Raw genomic sequence first — 22,524 nt, forward strand, 5'->3', positions numbered from 1 at the left:
AGCCAAAACCTAAATCCCTAATTCATGAATTTCTCCACTGCTCAAAGTTTGTTGAGGTAAACTTTTAAGTGTAGACCATTACTGTCCCTGTTATCTTCATCCTGGCTATATTGAGGAATAGCACAAGTGTGATCACAAAGGAATTTAGTTCTACACGTTTGGTGTTAGTTTGAATAGCTGGAACATAATTTCATTTTAAGGGTCAGACTTGGAGGTTGTTAGGGGAAGTAGTGTGAATAGCCTCTGTTAATTTTGTCAGTGTCCCTTTTTGAAGAAAAACTAACACCTAAACATATTTCTGTATTGTTTTTGAGTGGCTGATATAATTTTAAATACCAGTGGAAACAGCTGGAAAAATGTTCTTATTGTAATTACGTTGTAAACAATAATCTCATTGCTTATTTAAATAGCACTCTTGTGTAGCCATGGATAACTTGTTTGCCCCTATAATAGCTGTTGTGAAACTAAACACAGTATGTTTCATGTTTGTTTTCATAACTCCAGTAACATTACTTCTGCATTACAATAATTTGGGCTGTACTGTTTTTATTTTTTGCTTTGTATCTGCAGTTTATGCAATATCTTAATGTATTTTTATGTGACTTGTACACTGTATGACATCTAATTTCATGTGATTGCTCATGTCCATTCCGCATTAGGTATGCTTGCTTGCCATATGCACTGATATTAGAAGATTGTCTTTCAGCAGTATCTGTAAGTGGAGTGGCTGCAGTAATCTCTGGGGTGATGCTGCCATGACATGGTATAAGGGGTACTGCATGCTTCTTTCACCCTCAGTTCCTTCTTATTGCAAGTGACAGTACATAGGAGCTTCTGGCTTTGACTGTTCATCACTAGCTCTCCTCTCTTTAGCAGCTCTTGTAGAGAATTCAACAGTTTATCCTTAGTAATAATTTGTATTCATTGTGTTATTCCAAATGGGACTTTGCCTAAGAATGAGGCATATCCCAATTCCCAGGCTTCAAGCCTTGTGTGTTGTGCAGGTACCTTATGCCCATTGGTGACCTTCATGATAGTTGCCTGCAGTGTCCTACTAGGGTACACGTTAGTGATAAATACTAAATTTGCAGATCATTCAAGCCCCATACCAAAACCAAAATCATTTGTGGGCACTTCTTGTGGAGTTGGCACTGTCCCCTGGCTGGACCTCAAGCACCATGCCCTTGGTGCAGAGTAACAAAGGGTCCTGTGGCACCTTATAGACTAACAGAAAAGTTTTGAGCCTGAGCTTTCGTGAGCACAGACTCACTTCTTCAGATGCTGGTCTTGGAAATCTTCAGGGCCAGGTAAGAATAAGCCAGAGCAAGGGTGGGGATAACATGGTTAGCTCAGTCAGCAAGGGTGAGACTTACTACCCACAGTTGATCTGGACCAAGGTGCCACAGGACCCTTCGTTGCTGTTACAGATCCAGACTAACACGGCTACCCCTCCGATACTTGCTGCAGAGTGGCACTCCTCCACCCCCAGTTTCTCGTTATTGCCATCCTCCTGCTCATCTTTTCCACCAACTCCAGTGAGGAAAGTGAAGGCTTCTCAGAAGGTGCAAAGGAGAAACAAGGAGAGGAGCTAAGACCGCAATGAGCCGTTCATCATCTCCATCAGGAAGATGGTCTTTTTGACTCAGGACAGGCAGGGCTGTGTCTCTCCACTTGATTCATCAGAGTGTTCAATGATGATTGCTGGCCCCTGACCACACTGTCGGTGGTAGTAAACCATGAGTAGCACAGACATACTGGTACTGCCCTGGAATGTGTTGACCTACCGCTATACAAATAGGTCTTAAAGATTACTGCTGCATTCTGGAAGCCACCCTCCTCCCTGACCTTCATTTCTAGGAGGGCTGAGAGAAAGTTCCAGAACAGTGGGGGGGTTGTATGCCCAATACTCTTTAATTCCATATACCAAAGGGTGTCTACAATCTTTTCTTATTACCTGAGAGACCACCACAGGTGACACGTGGGGTTCAAGTTCTTCATGGTTCCTCTAGTTGGTGAGTTGTCTGTTTCTGTTCTGGTGCCACAGCATCCCCTTGTGGGTGAAAAGCATAACTGTAGAGCCTCTCTGATCTGTCCTGTGGGCCAGTGGGCACAGGAACCCACAGTAGGGAGAGGACTGTGCCCGTGTGTCGATAAAGGCCCACGCACAGGGCCCACCTGTTCCCACCAGGCACACCGGTACTGCTCCCTGTACTGGAGTTCTGCCTCTGGCAGTTCTGTCCCCGCCCTCTACTCCCTAATGAGCCTCGAGATACACCACCACACCAGAAGGGAGAGAATGACCACACGGGAGGAAGTTATGCAACTGCAATTGTTGTTTTATTTAAAAGACAGCCCATGGATCTAAAGGAGGATATAACAAACACAAATTTTAAAACTTAAGATCAATAACTAAACTGGGATTAAATTATCAAGCTTTGAATTTTTTTAAGAAGTACGCACAGTGACAAAGGCTGATGAAGCCATGTTCAATAAATAGAACTATAGTCTTCAGGAAACCTTTTGGGAGAGAGGCACCGGGGATCGATTGCTGGAAGGGAGATTATCCCGGGTAAGGAAGAGGTTTTATAGGCCTCTCCACTTTACCAGGGACGGTTTGCTAGGCCGTCCCTTTGTGGTCCAGACACCTACTGAAGGGTTTTCGAGGCCCTTTAGCAGGATTGCCCACGGTTGCCCTGGAGAGGTACTCCAGTATTGCTAACAGCGTTGAACCAACACGGGAGGTAACAGATACAGGTGATAAGCTCTTGCTCAGTTGGCGTAGAGAACGAGCGCCAGGGGTTGCCTCCGACAGTGGGAGAGATCATCGCATCTCACTGGACAGTCACCGCCTGCCTCAAGCTGGGTAGCCCCCAGCCAATAGGGTACTGTCCCGCCACAGGTCACCTGCCTCACTGGGTGCGTGAGGCTTAAGGTTCCCAAACCTGACAAGTGACCTGAAAGCTGAGCACCAGGCAAACCAATAAGAAAATCAACAAGAAAAGGAAACCATCAAAGCTTTAAGCTTCTTGCTGGAATGTGCGAACCATGCTGACAGGTCTGACTGAAGATCTTCAAGACATCAGTGACACCCGAAAGACCGCTGTCATCGATGAGGAACTGAAGAGGCTCCAAGTTGACATTGCTGCTCTGCAAGAGACATGTCTCGCAGATTCGGGATCTCTAAAGGAAAAGGACTACACCTTTTTCTGGCAGGGTAGAGCCCGAGACGAACCCAGGGAGCATGGTGTTGGCTTCGCCATCAGAAACACCCTTCTACAAATTGTGGAATTAGTCATGGGTGGATCAGAAAGACTCCTTCAGGTCACACTTCAAACTCGTGCCGGTCCTGTCCACCTGATCAGCGCTTACGCCCCAACCCTGTACACCACACCAGAAGTAAAAGACAGGTTTTATGACATGCTTAGTGCTGCCATAGCGCAAATACCTGCTTCCAAACAACTGTACATTCTGGGTGACTTCAGTGCGAGAGTTGGAGCAGATCGTGACTCATGGCCTGAGTGACTCATGCTTAGGCCACTTTGGTGTGAGAAAAATGAATCAAAATGGTCAGTGTCTTCTCAAACTTTGCACGTACCACAATCTGTGCATCACAAACACATTTTTCCAAACCAAGCCACAGCACAGAGTGTCATGGAGACACCCACGCTCAAAACACTGGCATCAACTAGACGTGGTCATCGCTAGATGTGATAACCTCAGAAACGTCCTTCTGACACGCAGCTATCACAGTGCTGACTGCAATACAGATAACTCGTTAGTTTGCTCCAAACTCAAGGTGATTCCCGAGAAGGTGCACCGCTCTAAACCAACTGGAAGGCCCTGCATCGATGCCAGAAAGACAGCTAACTCAGAGAGAGCTGAAAAGTTCAGAGCGACCCTCGAGGAGAATCTGCGCAGCAACCCTGGGGGTGCTGATGTGACATCCCGATGGCAGCATCTGAGGGATACAATGTACAACACAGCCTTGATGGTGTTTGGAAGAAAAGCTAGAAACACAAATTACTGGTTCAAAGCTAACTCCGATGAGATGATTCCAGCCATCGAAAAAAGCGCGCTGCGCTCCTGGAGTACAAACGTTCGCCAAGCCAGAATACCCTGCAAGCGCTCAGAGCAGCCAGAAAAACAGTACAGCAGACAGCCAGGCGCTGTGCCAACAACTACTGGCTCGAACTATGCAGCAGCATCCAGACCAGTGCTGATTTTGGTAACCTCAGGGGAATGTACGAGAGCATCAAGAAGGCATTAGGACCCACCCAGAACAAGATGGCACCTCTGAAATCCAAATCTGGTGAAGTCATCACTGACAAAGCCAAACAGATGGAGCACTACTCCGAGCTGTACTCACGCGAGAACATTGTGGTCGACTCAGCCCTCAATGCTGTCGAGCTCCTACCAGTAATGGACGAACTGGACCAGGAACCAACTGTGGATGAACTGAAGAAAGCCATCGACAACATTGCAGTAGGAAAGGCCCCGGGTCAGGATGGTATACCACCAGAGGTAATCAAGTGTTCCAGAGACACTCTCCTGGAACGCCTACATAAGCTGCTGTGCCTGTGCTGGAGAGAGGGAGAGGTTCCACAGGACATGTGCGACGCTAACATCATAACCTTGTATATGAACAAAGGAGACAGAAGCGACTACAACAATTACTGTGGAATCTCCCTAAGCATCACTGGTAAACTGTTCGCTCGCGTCATCCTCGGCAGACTCCAGATGATTGCTGAGAGGGTGTATCCTGAATCACAGTGCGGATTCCATGCAGAGAGATCTACCATTGACATGGTCTTCTCTCTGAGGCAGCTGCAGGAGAAATGCAGGGAGCAGAGGAAGCCACTCTATATTGCCTTCATTGACCTAACCAAGGCCTTCGACTTGGTCAGCAGGGATGGACTGCTCAAACTGCTCCAGAAGATAGGATGTCCACCACGGTTACTCAAGATGATCCAGTCTTTCCACAAAGACATGAGAGGAACCTTCCAATACAATGGTACGTTATCGGATGCTTTCAGCATCAGGAGTGGTGTCAAACAAGGATGTGTCCTTGCTCCGACACTGTTCGGGATCTTCTTCGCACTCCTCCTTAAACACGCCTTTGGATCTTCAACAGAGGGCATCTTTTTGCACACAAGATCTGATGGGAAACTGTTTAACCTTGCAAGGCTGAAAGCTAAATCTAAGGTGCGGGAAGTCCTCATCAGAGATGTGCTGTTCGCAGATGCTGCTGCTGTCATGTCACACACAGAAGACCAGCTTCAGAAGCTGCTGGATCAGTTCTCCAAAGCATGCAAGGACTTTGGGCTCTCCATCAGCCTAAAGAAGACAAATGTACTTGCTCAGGACGTTGCTGCTTCTCCATCAATCAGTATTGACAACTGTACGTTAGAGGTCATCCACGAGTTCGTTTACCTGGGGTCCACCATCACTGACATCCTGTCCTTGGAGACTGAGCTAAATAGGAGGATCGGTAAAGCAGTCATAACGCTGTCCAGACTCCGCGAGAGAGTGTGGAATAACAACAAGCTGTACACTCACACCAAAATGCAAGTCTACAGAGCCCGCATCCTCAGCACCCTCCTTTACAGCAGCGAGACTTGGACCCTGTGTGTCCTCCAGGAAAAGAGGCTGAACGTCTTCCACTTGCGCTGTCTCAGGCGCATCCTTGGAATATCGTGGAAGGACAGAGTGTCCAAGACTACCGTCCTTGAGCAAGCTGGAATCCCAACTGTGCACACCTTCCTGAGGCAGCGGCGGCTCTGCTGGCTTGGCCACGTCCACAGGATGAATGATGGAAGGATCCCAAAAGACATCCTGTATGTCGAGCTAGCCTCTGTCAAAAGACCTCCCGGACGCCCCCAGCTGCGCTACAAAGATGTTTGCAAGAGAGACCTCAGGGAAGTAGACATCAAACCAGGCAGCTGGGGGGGCGCTGGCAGACGATCGCAGCAGATGGAGGCAGGAACTATACAAGGGCCTTCAGAAGGGTGAGTAGAGGATCAGACAGCTAGCAAAGGAAAAGCAAGCCCACAGAAAGCACTGCAAGGACCTGCCAGACACCCATTACATATTCAACAGATGCAGCAAGGACTGTCACTCTCGTGTGGGTCTTCACAGTCACAGCCGACCCTGCAAATGAGGATGCCAAACGGAACTACGAAGGGCGCGATCCATAGTCTACGTAGACTGAAGGATGCTGCTACTACTACTACTTAGTGGGATTGGATAGGTGGGTGAATTCAGGTAATAGGGTAAATAGGTTACGCAATTAAATAGATCCTATCATAACAATAACAATTAATAACGCTAACACTAAAATTACTATGCTGACTATTATCCTAACTTAACATTAGCTACTTAGAAACATAAAGTCATTTCTTGTCAATCTGTAGGTAAGGAAACTAAATTGAGTTTATAAAGTGAAAGTTAGAGTCATTAAAACAGTACATGCAGTTTAAACAGGAAGGATATAACAGGCGACTGGGCCACAGTTCTTTCGCTGTGGCCTCAGTCCTTGTTTTGTAGACAGCTGGGGGCTCTACTGCTATGCACACCGGCTAGGGCGCAGTACCCCCAGAGGGGCCAGTTCAACCGCTAGCCAGGGCGCAGGAGCCACCCGCTGGAAGTCACTTCAAGGTTCTGTAGTCGTCGTATGCTGCAGGGACCTTCGCCAGAGTTGCCGCTGCCTCAGTGGGCGTGCAGCCTCTGGAAAGTCTCCGTGTAAATTAACAAGGACAGTCTTCTGCCAGGTGTGTCTTCGGGCGCCGATCTGTGCCACCGAGGTCTTCAGGCCTTGGGGCAAAGCCTAGGGACTGCGCCAGCTATTACCTTAATGGGTACACTAGCTGCTTCCCTCCAAGTCCACAGTGATTTCAGCTAGTGAGCTCTGAGCTGTGGAGTGGCCAGTGAATGGTGGACCATGAGCTGTGGAATGGCCCCAGAGCCCTGTGCGGGCTGTTCTTTTATAGAAGGTCCTCATGAATAATTCATGAGATCATAACCATATAGGTGAAGTCCTCAACTAGGTCCACACTCTGGAAAGTTCTGGAAGGCTTCCAGGCTCACCCAATCAGATTGCTGCTATGCAAATCTGAATACCCCTGACTCATGAATATGGATGAGCGCATGGAACAATTCAAATTCTTGGGAGAGTTAACGGTCAAAGTGAACTGTTTACAATGTATGCCAATAGGCAATGATAAAATACTTTAGGTTTCCTTAATGTTGCGATTCCCTGCCATCAGTTCAGTCCTAAATAAACAGGATCGTGCTAAATCCCAGCCTACGGGGACAATAATGTCCATGCAGATGTTATCACACGACATTATCGTGTGTGTTCTGCAGAGGGGGGAAAAAATGCAGGATACGTTAATTCTGTGTGTGCACAGTGACAGAATTCCTCCCCGGAAGAACTAAGAATGCCATACATTAAGAGTTTTTAAAATGTCATTCAAATGGAGCTCCAAATCAAAGATAGAAATAAAAAAATACTTATTGACTCCTCTAATCCATCCTCATATTGGTATAGTCTTGTTCCGTAGAGTTCTCATACTGCAGTTCACAGAACTATTTCTTAAGGTCCATGGACTCTTTGTGGTTATCCACAAATAAATACTGGAGAATATGCTATAAATTATGTCTTTTTAGTACTGTCTCCATTCTAGTATCCATTTAAATGTTTTAAATGATGGGGTTCCTTTACGTTTGTAGTCTTTTTGTCTAGTAGTGGATTTATGTAGAAAAAACACTTTCCTCATTAGATGGTAAATTTCATTAGTTTTAGACAGTGTTTTCAGAGTAACTTACTTAGAAGGTATCTTTGCTGCATGCATTTGTTTATTATTTACCTAATTATGGAGTTTTAGCTTTTGTTTGACAGCAACTTCAGTTAGATCATATATCTTAATGAGTGTTGTGCTTCACATAAGTTTGCACAGATATAATTAGAAGTCATCTACTTGAACATCTGTGCCTGATAGCTTTTGCAGTGGCTAGGTAGAACTTTGTGAACCAAATGTCAAATTAAATGTCTTGCTTCCTCCAATTCCTGAATTTTTAAGTAGAGAAGCAGTTTTTATTATACAAGATGCACACTGTATGGCAATAAGGAAGGCAGGGCTCAGAGGGAGCTAGGATCTGAGACTTCACTGTTCTTCAGGAAAAAATGTAGGAATAGAAAAATGGGATTAAATTGGAGGCTTAAATTTGTGATGGTTCTGACCATTTAAATGGTCAAAAATGTCAAACCTTAGGAACAGGTGCAGTTGCATCTGATACCCGTGGATATATGGGCTGCTAAAAAGAGTGTTCTGGCAGATACGCTTCCAGAGTCTGAGAAGTCTTTTTGTAAGTAAATCTTAAATGAGTGGTTGTGCAGATGTTTCTTTTGTCAGGTCGTCTTTCGGTTCTGATTTTAGATTTGTTTTAATATGGGCAAGATTAGTAGCACCTCCTCTTCCTATCAATTTCAATTTTAAGATCCTATTTTCAGTGTGTTCCAACATTGCCACTCTTTTTAATCGTTTAGGTTTAAATTCTCCATGTATGTGAAAACTTATGATAAAATAATTCAACGATTTCCAAATGGGGGCTAGTTAAAAATACACTTTTGTCCATGTTTTTAGGGGGGAAAAAAAAAAAAACCTAGTGATTTTTTTATGACTAGCTCTTGTGTTCCTGTGTTGTGAAGCAGGGACTAGAAAAATAGCAGGGACATGCCATTTTTTGTCGGGAGTATGTCTTTTTCCATCACTGTGAAAATGTTCCCAAATATAGTTAAGAAATCATTGAAAAAGTGCACTTTGTTCATGCTGAATAGAAATTTAGTTTTTAGCTGGTAAATTTCTAGCCACATTCAATCTATTTTAGGTATTTACCATTCCAAGATATACCAAGGTTCTTTCTGTGATTATAGTTCTGGATTGCTGCAGGCTAAACTAGGTCCAGGCACATAAACTGAGAGCAGGGATATCCCTTTTTCTCTGTCTGGGTACTCCTACATAGGGATAAAAGCCCAGCTGCTTAGATGCATTTGGCTCAGATCAAGTGACTCAGTCTTACAGAACTTGGGCTGTACAGCTAAAAATTGCTTGTGGCTGGAGCTTGGACATTGGGTTTCAGAAATATTTGATGACAGCAAAGTGGCTGTGAGACTCAGGAATCTTGCATTCCATTCCATGATCTGGTCACTGAGGGATATGTCTACGTGGTGATAAAAAAAAATTCACAGTTGGCCCAGGTCAGCTGACTCAGGCTTAGGCTTCAGGGATGAAAAATTGGTATGCATATATTTGACTCCGGAACCCTGCAAGGATGGAGGATCCCAGAGCTCAGTTCTGTGTGGGGGAATCTGGGTGCAGGCAGCTCAGTGGGGAATTGAGATGTGGAAGGAGTTGAATGCACAGTAGCTTGTTGGGGGGTGTGTGTTGTGGGTGTAACAGTAATGGAACTGTGGTAGGGGTAGATCCAAGTGAAGGTGGTTGGGGCTCACTGGGGGAGGCAGGCTAGGTGTGGGGAGATTGAGCTTAGCAAGTTGTTCTGGGTTTGGGGCTTGATGGGCGTCCAGATGCTGGGTGAGTCAGTTGGGTGGGGATCCAACTCCAATTTTGAGGAGTAAAGGGACTTCGAAGTACCCTGAGCATGTCGCATTACCGGTGGGTGAGCCGTCGCGAGACGCGAGCCAGCACTTTGAAGTTTAAAGCTCTGAAGTTGCCGCCAGGGGGAATTTGCTTAATGAAGTGCTGCATATGCAGTGCAGCACTTCATTAATAAACTCCCAACACCCTACTTACTATCCTGCCTTGGAGGTAGTGTAGACACCGCCTTGGAGTTTGATGACATGGTGTGTAGGCCTGTCTTGACATGTAATAGAACTGTACCCTTTAAAAAAAAATCTGACTAGTCTATAAATCCAAGTATGCAGGAAATATTAAGGTCTTGCTTATCAAAAGAACGTATCAGCTTTTCTTCTTGACTCCGAAATCTTTTATCATTATCCTTTAATGAGTTAAATACTATCAGTACGTTCAGTTAGAATTATTTTTATATAATAATTAATACATTCACTTGTGTAATCTAATGATATTTTATTTTCTATAATGAAATCTCAAATTAAGATGAATACCTAGCATAGGGCATACCTATAGAAATGAAGTATTGACCTGTTCAATAGCATTTTAAAGTTGTAATGTCTTCACTCTGAAATATATTGAGTTTTACAAACAGCACTACTGAAATGTTATCAGCTTAAAGTCTGAAACATGAGGACCTTTTTTCCCTATTTTGACACACACAATGACAATTGTTTATGGTGCATAAAATTATAAGATTTGAAAAAAATCTACCTACAGTATTTGATTATGTTGGGAAAATGAGGTTTTAATCTATTTTATTTTTTAAAAATGTGAAAAATATTTTAATGTTATCTTAGGAGTTTTATTCAACAAGGTCATTGTCCTTTCTGTACAGGATAGAAAGATTTTCAAAATTCAGCAAAGATGAATATGGTCAAGAGAATCATGGGCCGGTCCCGGCAGGATGAGGGTAGCCCTCAGGATAACGCTCTAGGGTTGATGCACCTGCGCCGACTCTTCACAGAACTTTGTCATCCTCCTCGGCACATGACCCAGAAAGAACAGGAAGAAAAACTTTACATGATGCTGCCGGTGTTTAACAGGGTAAGTGAGGTGATCTGATGAGCTTTTTCTGGTGCTGGCTAAGATCTTATGATCTGATGAGACTTTTTTCTGATGTTGGCTGCATAGGGAAAAACCCTGGAGTAGCTAAAGTGCACTGGCCTCTCCGCACTCACTGTAGAGACATATTCACACCTTATCTCCCACCATGCTAATTTCCCAGAGTACATGACTCCCAGGAGTATTTGTGATCTACATTTGGCAGAGGTTTACTTTTAGAATTGAAGTACATATGCATAAACATATACAGTGGACACAGCACAGAAATTATAAGCTTTTTATTGTCAGCATTTTATTTATTTATTTATTTATTTATTTATTGATAAAAGGTATATTAAGAAATCTGTAAGGATGCGCAAGAGTCTGAGGTATTATTCTCTTAACACTTCATTCTAGAGTTGCAGTCTTCTAAACTAGCTTCTTGATATATCCCAGAAAATCTTCTCATTTAAGAGTTTATCTGCATCTTCAAAAGCTAAGATTATGTTCAGAAGTGATTCACGTGAGGCTGACACTTCCTTCAGTTCCCAGTGCCGACTGTGATGCCATGTTACACTGGAAAATCTCAAGTCAACAGCCCAGAGAAGTTTTCTTTTTAATGCTTAAAAGTCTTTTTTGTCACCCAGTGAATTGTGCTTCTTTGAGTAGTTATTTTGAGGACTTTTTCAGGTACTTTGGCGGGTACCAGGTACTTCTGAAGTATAATACAGTTACCTGCAGGTGGGATCCGGCCCACCATCATGCCATGGGAGTCTTGGGCACACTCCCTGCCTGCTGTGACACTGCACGCTGCTCAGAGTGGCTGTCTGTGGGGGCTACGTGCTCTCTGCATACTTGAGGAATGGGCGGGGTGGACTTTGTGTGCTGTCCCAGCCTCAAGCACAGTCTCACAGCTTCCAGCACAGGCAGTCTGTGGAGTGCTCCCCCTCCACCCAAAAAAACCCCACATGGCATGCGGAGAGCACATGGCCCCTACAGCTAGCCACTTTGAGCAGGTGCAGGGCCACATTAGACAGGGAGCAGGGAGCCTGCCTTAGGGTCCTAGTGGACTGCTGGCTGGGAGTTATGTAAAGTAAGCACCTCTTGGCCAGTGCCTACCACCCAGCTCCCCCCAGCCCTTGCACTACATCTTCCTGCTCTTAGTCACAAACCAAACCTTCTGAATCCCCACCTACACCCTTGTACTCGATCACAGTTCCCTTCCAGATCCTGTACCCTGTTGCACACCCCTCTTCCAGGGGACAGTCATCTCCTGTAGCCATATCCTCTCCTCTCGTGCACCTATATCCCCTCTCAGTCCCTGCACCCACCCTCCCCATGCACCCCAATCTTCTGCCTAGGTCACAGTACCTTCCCAGGCCCCGTACCTCACTTCCATGTCACATTCCTCTTTTGCACACATACCCCCTCTCAGACAGTGCATTGCCTTCTGCACCCCTATCCCCTGCTCCGAGTTACCACCCCTTCCTTCACCAAACTCCCTCCCAGACCTTGCAACCTGTCCTGAGCCACAGTCCCCTACCCGGAGCTCCCTTCTGCACCCAACTTCTATCCCAGACCCTGTACCTCCTCCATTAATATCAGAGTGCAGCTCTTAATGACTTTCCAAATTTTGGATTCTCTCTCCATCAAAAATTACTGCCCAAAAATTATTATTGTATATTCTCCTAATCTGCACAGTAGAGAGATCAAGGAATGCAATTGTTTGGTTATTTTGTAGGTGTGTGCATGTATATACTGATAAGGAGGATAGAAGATCAGGACTTACAATAAGCAAATGTTGACCTAAAATAGGTTTTATATACTTAGAATTATCAACTTTCAGGTCTGTGTGTTGTGTCCTACAGAGTTGGAAGTGATTGCTGTGTGTCCTTTTTAGGAAGCTTGGAATGTTTTCTTTCCAGTTACTTAAAAATCTTCTTTCTAACCAGACAGCCTTGCAATTAAATTTTAGGTTTGACATTAAGTACAGGTTGAACCTCTGTATTCTGGCACCCTTGGGACATGACCAGTGCTGAACTAGAGAATTTGCCAGAGTATAAGAGGTCAGTATTGTCTAGTAGTATTGCCAATACTTCCACTGCTTACTGGGCTCTTAGCAGACATTTAAGAGGTAAATTACATCTAAACAACAGCACAGAAAGCTGAGAGCTGGGACTCATAGCTACAGGTTTATGTGACCTTGGGAAACATGGCCACACCCACAGTAAGTGGTGAACTGACTAAAATCATGCAGGATTACAGATGTTGCTGGATGAAAGTGTGTTGGACTAGAGAGGTTCAATCTGAATAGAAGAACTGCTGTTGACCTTATAATGAGCCTTGCATATTCTGAGCCTTAGAGATATGAAACTTTTTAGAAGGAGCAAGAAGGAAATATCACTCTTGACATGTTACCTTAAAAATCAAAATGATTAGAAGTTGCACAAAAGTTAAGAAAATTAGGGTAAGTCCTAGAGAATGGATTTAATGTGATTTGATATGACCGTACTAATGACATGTGCATGTACATGAGTGAAGTCTATATAAAATAATTTACCTAAAGCATTTTACATACTTACTGAAGAGAATGGTATGCATTTCCATCTGAAGACTTTAATTTGTAATGGACACAAAGGTGGGTCTATACAGATAGCTTTCACTACATAGAAAACTATCTTCTCCTGTGCAAATTCTGGTCAGCTCTATTTATTCTTTGTTTTTACTTGTAGCACTTGTTTTCAGATTTTAGGTTACTAATGTATTAAGTCATATGCTAGGGTGGCTGTACAGCTTTAACTCTTCCTGAGTTTTACAGGTGTCAAGATGTTTAATTATGTGAGTAGGTGAGGAAATGCAAACCTGATACCACAGCCTAAAATATTATGAGGTGATGCTCAATATTTTGTTGCATAAAATGCACGTAATTACTAAACTGTTATGGTAGTAACAGTTACACATGAGATTAGGATAAAGCACACAGAATTGCTTCCTGTAAGAAATGTTTGGGGTATGCTCATGCTAGCATTCACTAACATGCACACTGCTAATCAGTTAACTAGATGTGAAAAAGTCCACAGCTTGTTGGCATGCCCACATTTTTCCACTTTCACTGCACTGGTATAATAAAATTGGTACAGACCCTACTGTGGAGGCACTTACTTTTTTATCGATTTTTCTTATGTCTCACCTGCACTTAAGCATGGAATAAAAAAAGTATGAAAGTGTTTAAAAAATCCACACCACCAACTGATGTGTCTATGCCATACTATCCCCTAATGTAGTCATAGGCCTGCTTTACGCTAGGTTAACATGTCATAGCTGAAATTGCATATCTTAAATTGACAATTGCGTAGCTGGAGCTGGTGTATCATAGATGGATTTTTCTGACCGTCCACACAGTAGGAGGTCCATGAGAGAAACTCTCCCATGGACCTCCCTTCCTCCTTGCGACAATGAGGAGTACCAGGACTGACTATAGAGTCCTGATTGATTTAGTACATCCCCCACTAGACATGCTTAATCAAATCCCGCAAGATCAACCCTGAAAAAATTGATCTTCTGGTAAGTGTAGATGTATCCATAGTTAAGTCAATGGAGAATGCTTTTGTTCCTCTGGGAGAGAGTGTTCCTGCATAGTGGAAAAAGCCCTTCTCTCAGTGTGAGTCAAGTCTGTGCAACCAGGCGATGCTGGAATAGCTACATAGACCTGACCTGTGACAGTGTTTCTCAGTTAGAGGTATGTGTACCCTTGGAGATACAAGAAGGTCTAGTAAAGTCAGTATAATCTAAAAGTTCATTCAGACAATGACGTGTGTCTACTGCTTCATATGCCTTATGCTGAATGTAAGTATGAAATATAAGTACAATATTTCTGTTCCAATTCATTTATTTGATAATCAGATGGTAGAAGGTCAGCAAGTTTTCCAGTAATTGTCTCCTGTGATATTTTTGCAAGTAATTTCATAAGTAAATGGTTCTTAGGTGAGGTGTAACTTGGTGGTATGCAAAACAAATCCGACTCCAGAAAAGGGTACAGCAATCTGGAAAGGTTGAATGGCACTTGATTCAAGACCTCAGAGTACTTTGTGCATATTTCTCAACTGGTGGTATGTGTACCCTTAGGGGTACATGAGAGAAGTCTGGGCGTACTTAATTTTTATTTTTTTTTTAAATCAACGGTACTGTATTAAAGAAGGTTGAGAAACACTGACCTGTGACCTATTGTACTTAGTGGTGTATTAATTTCAGTGCAGCAAATATATCTGAGTTGAAGGAGTTAAGATAGCCTTGTCACGGTACAGCACTAAATAGTTAAACAGGGTTCAGGGTGTCAAGTGCAGAGACCTCTCTTTGTTTAGTCCTTCTGGCAAACATCTCATTTAAAACCTTTTTATCCTTTTATTAAAGTTACAGAAAGAAAGAGAAAAACAGTTCAAGCATTTGAAATATGAAGTATTAAATAAGGATTTTATTTTATCTTATTCCCTTTTACTTTACATGGAAAACATTTTTGGGGAAAAATCCTTGACTGATAGTATTTTAAGATCATTTTAAATGTCCTTTATGGTGTGGAGGGAATGTTACTTGATACTGTCTGGAGTTGCTTTTTAAGTCTCATCTTGGTTTCTAGACAACAAACTCACTCCAAGTGGGCTGAGGCAGCGGGGGGAGGGAGGGATAATTAAGCTAAAAATGCAGCTTCTCTCTCTGGCACTGAGTCTCACATGCTTGAGAGAAACATGGCAAAGCAAACAGTCTTAAGTCATTCTCAGACCTGGCAACAAGTGGCATGGGGCTATTTAGAGTACTGCTTTTAATTACCTATTTGATCACAGGCTTACAGCAGTGGCCAACTAACTAAAACACTAATTAAACATAAAGTTAAAGGAGAAGGATAGAAAAGAGAATAACAGAGACTGGAAAGGAGCAACACTTGGTTTCAAAATCTCCTCACAGGTGTGGTTGGGAATTAGTCAGGGCTGGTAGATGTTGCATCACTATTTGGTTCTCTCTCTGGTCAGGACAGCTCTCAGGAGCAGGACAATAAAGGTCCAGCAATGTCATGGTAGATCCCAAGGCCACAGGAGAAGGGAGGCAGCTACAGTGGCAAAACTTGCTACTCTCAGTCCACCTGAGTCTCAGCCAACTTATTCTTTCCTCCCTCAGGTTGAGGGTTTTTTTGTTTGTTGTTTGATTTTTGTTTGGTAAGGACTCTGATAAGGGTCCACTCACCATGATCCATGGCATCAGCACCTTTTTCTCCCTTGCCTCAGGAACTTTCTCTGGCTTCCCTGTTTCATACTAGTGGCACTGCTCTGTCCAAGGTGCTAGTTTTTTCTTCACCTGCAAGGCAGCCAGTACTACTTTCTGGAACTGCAGGGAACAGCTGTCGCCAGTCAGCTCTGCTGCTCTTCTTATATAGGGCTGCCAGATTCTGATCCTTGAAGGCCCTGTCCCACTGGCTACTTTTTGTGCATGCTCGTTAGTGCTTCATTGACCCATTACAGGCCAGTGTGGTGCAGATGCTCCATCACACATCTCCCTCTCAAGACCAGCTGCCCTGGTGAGGAGAGGTATAACCATCCCTGCTTCCCACACAGCTGTGCCTACAGGATGTCTACTGTCCTGCCTCACATTCTCTTCGCAGCAGAGCATTCTGGTCCATGCTATCTCCGAATTTACCTTTCTCTGCCTCTGCATCATTGGCACTATTTTCAAGGGCAGCTCTGGGGCTTTCAGTTTCTCATATAACCATGACCCTTGCTCTGCCAGCTATCTCAGCACACCTGTAAGATTCTGAGTTCCCATCTCTTCCTGAATGGTCTCAGTCTGAGTCCCTACATCCTTCAGTTGGGCATCTAGGGGGTCTCTTTCTTCTCTATGTCTCTACTGTTTGGCTCCCATGGCCTTCGCTACCACCTTGGTGCACTCTCTTTGGGTATCTGGAGCCGCCTTCTGGTCCTTTCTGGATCCCATGACCTCCTGACTCAGCCCTGCCTGTGGAGAACTGCTTCTTCACAAGCATCCTCAATTCTTTCTGCTCTCTTTCCCTTAGGGCTTGATTTCTTCTTCTCTGGGTTGAAAACTGTCATCACATGCTGCCCATTTTCTGCCATAGTATAGCTGCCCACCAGAACTTGACCAATAGGGTTTATTTGTAATTTAAAGAAATAGGTAGTAATTAAAATAAGGGTATCTGCTTCCATGGCTGATCTTGAAGGAAGCAGGAGAAAAGGCCAGGACTGTCTATGAGCTTACCTTGTGGATTTTCCAGTAAAGTTACCCATAGGGCCGCTTTCTGCTGCTGTTCTGATTATCTCATTCCTACTTAATCAAACAGCCCTTAGGCCAAGTAGCCGTGTTAACAGCTGATTTACCCTGGAACTGCTAAGGAGCAGTTAGCATTAACTGGTTGTGAAAATATCTGAATGCAAGCCATGGAATGGCTTGGAATCTATTATTTTCTCCATCCCTAAAATTTCATGCAGCTCATCTCTATGCAGATGAATTCAGTGTGCCAAAGAGGAGGAACAATACCAGAGAAGTTCCAGTTTCCATTCTGTTTACCCCTCCCAGTGTCAGGTTTGCATCACAATTTACAGGACTAAATAGGTCTGAATTTAATAATTTATAAGTAAAAGGTGTCATTTATTAATAAAAGCTTTTTAATTCCATAGGAAAAAGTCATTTGAAATATTGCTCAGTTAAAGATGTAATTATTTATTTCCCTATAATCAATCAAATAATTATAGGCTTCAGATTTATCTGCACTTTCTGTGAGGGGACTGAGGGGTGGGGGTCACTGAACATGAGTTGTGAACAGTGTTCCCTGTAAAGTGTGCACTCGGGCAACCACCCAGGAGAAATTCATGTATTGTCCAGATGATCAGCAGAGCGCCCAGAGGGGGTGGCATGTGTTTTTTATTAGTGCTGCGCATGCCTTGGTGCACATTGCAAAATTTGTTCTGCACATGCTTGGAAAAAAATTAGAACATTGGTGCTGAATCTCCTTTCCTGGGGCTTACAGATTAGGAAAGGCTTGGGGGTGGTTTTAAAAGGGGTGTATGTTTAAATATAAATTACTTTCAGCGGACCACAGTCTTTCCCCGATACCTCACATGGCATGCTTTATGTGCAATATCACAGTTATATACAGATGATGAATATGAGTTTTACAGGGTGGTCCCCCAAGACATAAAATGTCACAATTTATCATCAGCAAGATGAACAGGAATTAGAACATGACTCCTCTCTAGAGGAAAATATGGGCGTTGCATCTGCTTCATTTCCCTCAGAAGACACTATTCATTTTCATGAGCTTGTCAGCAAAGTGGTAACAAAATTAAATCTGCCATCTGTCGCGTTAGAAAAAGAACTTTATCTAGCCTTTGGTGGTATGGGTACTGTTTCTAACAGCAGAGTATCCTTACTAGTCTTAGAAGGTCTCTGGCAGCCAGTGAAATCAGTATGGAATAACTCGTTTTTTAAAATAAAAAACACAAACACAGTGTCTCACAAGCACACACAAGTTCCCTGTGTGTTTCCTTTTGTTCTTTGCACTGCGGCTGCTTGTGCAAAATCTTGATAGTTACACTCCATTACTAATGACAGAGAAGGATAAAAATAAATTCCTTGAGAAAGAAGCTGTTTTTATTTGTGTGGGGTGTTCATTTTTATTTTTTAGTTCTTGAGTAGGAGGATTGCTAATGGTCAAGTGGTTGTGACTAAGTAGCAGTTTCATCTTGGGGATAAAATTCTACTTTTTGTAAAGAATTTTCCTGGAGAGCATCAGAAGTTAGCTAATGTCCTTATTAAAGAGGGGAAAAATGGGGTTCAGCCTGTTCCTGGAATATCCATCAGTGTCTCAGATGCTGCTTCCAAAATTAGGAGCCCCTTCTGTATTTCCTCAGAGATGCATGTGGTTACTTTCTTCTTTTCTCTTTCAACTGAAATCAAAAATTGAGGATCTTTCATTTGAGAGGGAAAGACTTTTCGGTTCTGAAATAAAGTTTTAGAGAAAATGAAAGCAGTGAGAGATCAACAGCAGGATCTTTGGTACTTGGGCAGCCTTGTAGAAGAACTCCTCCTACCTGTGCCTTGAGGTATCTGTCTTTTTCACCATTATCTTGCTATTCTTAAAAATGGTATCAGTATCGATAACAGTGGCTGCAGCAACTTCCATATAGAAAACAATCAGCCAAATCTAAAATGAAACCTAAGAACAAGTTTGCCACTTGTTCCTTACTTGCTGTTAGCTCTCTAGCTGAATATCAAGATTGAAAGCCACAAACACAGGACACCTCTCTAACCTTTGCAAATGATCTGTTCCACTATTACAGAAAAGAGGTTTATGGACAGATGGGTTTTCAATATAAAGAGTTACATCTTCCAGCCTCACAGCCCATTTTCTATATCAGCCCTCTCTCTCTTTCCTGTTCAGAAAGTCTTCTTGTGAGAGGGTTTTAAGAACAGATGTTCATGCTGTATTATTTTATAGAGAATACAGCAAATTGTAGGAAGTCTCAGGAATCAGGTCTTCTAGTACCATTATTTCCTGGGGACAAAGAAGAATGGCGGTTTCTAACCAATCTTTGATGTGTGAAAATTAATCTTGAAAATTCCAGTTTAGGATGTTGGCCGTTGTGATAATTATCTATCTAGACCCACACTCACCTATCATTGCTGAATGTAGATCTCAAGAATTTTATTTCTGTACAACCAACTCCAGAGAAAATACTTTAGATATTCCTCACGGCAAGAATATTTCCAGTACAGGGCCTTTCCCTTTGATCATCCTCTCTACTCAGAGCTTTTGCAAAATGCCTTTGTCACAACAGCTTTCTTGAGAAAGTGGATTTTTTGTTTTCCCCATAGCTAGATGACTGGCTTTTGAAAGCTAAAAAAAGAACTGAACAGAGTCATTCTGTATAAGACTTCACATAAGGTGTTAGGGTTTTTAGTATGAGTAATGGTAAAGTTGGAGCTAGGTCTGCTCAGATTTTATCTAGATGGATCAGACAATGCATGGAAGAAAGTTATAGAAATGTTGCTACTTCTACAGTGTGTTAGAAATGTTTTCCAAATTGAGATTTGTTAATTGGCCATGTGGAAGAGACAGCTGTTAGGTCTGATGCCCAGTTTCACAGAGCAATTCTCCAGTCTTCATTTAGTTGGGACACTGTGTCCTACCATCTCATTTTCTTATAGTGCTGACCAAACTAATGGGTGGGCATATGCAGAAGATCCGTGAAGAAGAAATAATGAAAGTTACAAGTAGCTGAAGTTCTTTGAGGCGAACAGTGTATTCACACTCCCCTTCCAATCCCCTCTTCTGTGGACTCCTAATTAATCTATGCTGTGTTTTAGTAGTGTAAGGAATTGAGGTGGCAATTGCTGCTGTTCCCCTTTTACATAACCTCATCTTCAGTATATGTTTGAACATTAAGGACAAAGGTAAGAGGGTGGCGTGAGTGTTCCAGTAGACACTGCTTACAGACAATTCCAGTGTTCTTCCACAACTGTCAGTGAATTTAAGAACTTAAGAAAAAGTTCTTAACTGTCAGGGTGGTCAAATGGTGGAATAAATTGCCAAGGGAGGTTGTGGAATCTCCATCGGTGGAGATATTTAAGAACAGGTTGGATAGATGTCTATCAGGGATGGTTTAGACAGTACTTGGTCCTGCCATTGGGGCAGGAGGCTGGACTCGATGGCCTCTCGAGGTCCCTTCCAGTCTTAGTATTCTGTGATTCTTCTTCGAGTGTCCCCGTGGGTGCTCCACGTTAGGTGTCGGGCTCGCTCCGGCGCCGCAGGTCGGATCTTCCAAGCAGTTTCTGCCGGACCGCGCATAAGCCAGTGCGCGCCGCTCCCTTGCGCGCTCCTGGCCACGTGCGCGATCCGGTCCCCGCCAGTTCCTCTTTAACCGCCATCAGCTGCAGACGGAATCCGCTCAGGCTACGGCCAGAGTTAGTGTATTTAACGTTTTTAATTGTTTTAAAGTTTCTTCAGTCTTAGATTAAGTTAGTCGGTTGTTGTTTTCAACAAAAAAAAAAAAAAAAAACAAAGGGAAGGAATTCAAAGCTTCCAATCCTAGTAACAAGCGGAGCACCGGAGGCCAGGAGCCTAGGGCCATTAGCCCTCCTGCCGCGGCAGGCTTTATCCGAGAGGGGAACAAGCACAGAGAAGGTGCTAAGTACCCTATTAACAACTCAAAGACTCACCACAATGTCCTCTTCAGGATTCGAGAAGTGTGAGTCGTGCCGCGAGGCGATGCCAGCATCTGATGGGCACAGTCAGTGTATAAGGTGCTTGGGGGAATCCCATGTCACTCAGAAATGTTCCTTCTGCGCCAAGTTAACAGCCAGAGCAAGGAAGGACAGGGAAATGCGGCTGAAAATGCTGCTGTTTGACAAGGCCCTCCAGCCAGACGTGCCGGAGCGGCCGCAGCAGGAGGGACCCTCCGGGGCCCATAAAAGGAAAGCCGCGTCCCTAACCCCATCAGCGCAAAAACGGAGGAGAATCTCCCCAACCTGATCCCTGCTGGCAGCAACAGCGAGTAGGATGGGTGGAGCACACAGCCCCCAGCTGCACCTACAGCTGGTCGGCGGCGGCGCGGAGACGCACGTGGCGGAGGTTCAGCCTCCGACGATCAAACGGCCGCCCCGCACCGAGGGCAGGAGGAGGCCAAACAAGCGCCGGAACCGGCCGCTCCGCAAACAGCGGCACCGACCCCCGGGGAACCGGCGGCGCAGAGCGCACAGGCATGTGGCCTGCAGGCACCGGGGGAGACCGCCCACGTGGCACCGCTGAGGAGCGTGCCGAGCGCGGTGCAGACTATGGGGCTGAGATCCCCGACACGTCAGGGGGCGGAGCCACCCCCACAGGGGAGGGGAAAGGCAGCACAGAAAACACGGCACCGCAGTCCCTCTCCAGACAGGGCTGCAGAGCTGCTTTCTCTGACCCCTCCGCTCGTGCTGCGGACTCCAACGAGAAGGCAGGGGTCACCCCTAGCCTATCCAGAGCCCTCATCTCCATTTCTACAGCCAGCCTCCCCATGGCTTGGACCACCTTCGCCCTTCTTGGGCTTCGAGCCACTTGAGTACTATCGCAAATCGGTCTCTCCAGCGTCCCATGTCTCGATAAGATCTCGCTCCCCCAAACGTAGGGGGTATGCACCAAGGGAGTGGTCCAGGTCACCATCCCAGGAGCAGTGCCCATGTTGCCATGGTCGCTCCTATCGTGCGGGGCATAGACACCATAGGCATACTACCAGGGAGAGATCCCCACAGACGGTTCCGTATCCCCGAGGGCAATCACGAACGGGGACAGAGACTCGGATATCTCAGGGGGAGTTGGTTCTGGAACCCCAGGATTTTCCCTCGCAAGCTTCTAGCAAGCGGATGTACCACCGTCAACAGGACCTGGAGGGGTCCAGAGAGGCATACCCTAGCAGTTCCTCGCTGTCCTCCCCGGATGAGGCTACGGCCCCGGGGGACGTCCATCCTCTGGACGATCTCAAACAGTTCCAAGAGCTGTTTAAAAGGGTGGCCTTCACGCAAGGCATCCAGACAGCAGAGGTGCAAGAGAAGCACCATAAGCTCCTTAAAAATCTGAGACCTCCGGCCTCCTGTAAAATAGCCATACTGCTTGACGGAGCAATCTTGGAGTCCGCCACCACGATATGGCAGACCCCTGCGACTATTCCGCCTGTCCACAAGAGAACGGACAAGAAATACTTCGTGCTGGCGAAGGGCGTGGAGTTCCTATTCAGCCACCCGCAACCAAATTCTCTGGTGGTAGAATCGTCTCAACAGAGATCAAAAACGTCTCAGT

The 22,524-nt window shown here is 44.6% G+C and overlaps 1 protein-coding gene across 3 annotated transcripts in view; it reads left to right on the plus strand.

Moving 5' to 3' along the window:
- WDFY3 (WD repeat and FYVE domain containing 3) overlaps positions 1–22,524 on the plus strand; it is a 284,323-nt gene that overhangs the window by 68,967 nt on the left and 192,832 nt on the right. For all 3 annotated transcript variants that reach the window (XM_074993680.1, XM_074993682.1, XM_074993681.1), the window contains one exon: positions 10,486–10,694. In XM_074993680.1, coding sequence (XP_074849781.1) covers positions 10,515–10,694 — 180 coding nt within the window. In that variant the 5' untranslated portion in view covers positions 10,486–10,514. The remainder of the gene's footprint in view (positions 1–10,485; positions 10,695–22,524) is intronic.

Source organism: Carettochelys insculpta, chromosome 4, assembly GCF_033958435.1.
Source record: "Carettochelys insculpta isolate YL-2023 chromosome 4, ASM3395843v1, whole genome shotgun sequence".
Lineage (NCBI taxonomy): Eukaryota > Metazoa > Chordata > Testudines > Carettochelyidae > Carettochelys > Carettochelys insculpta.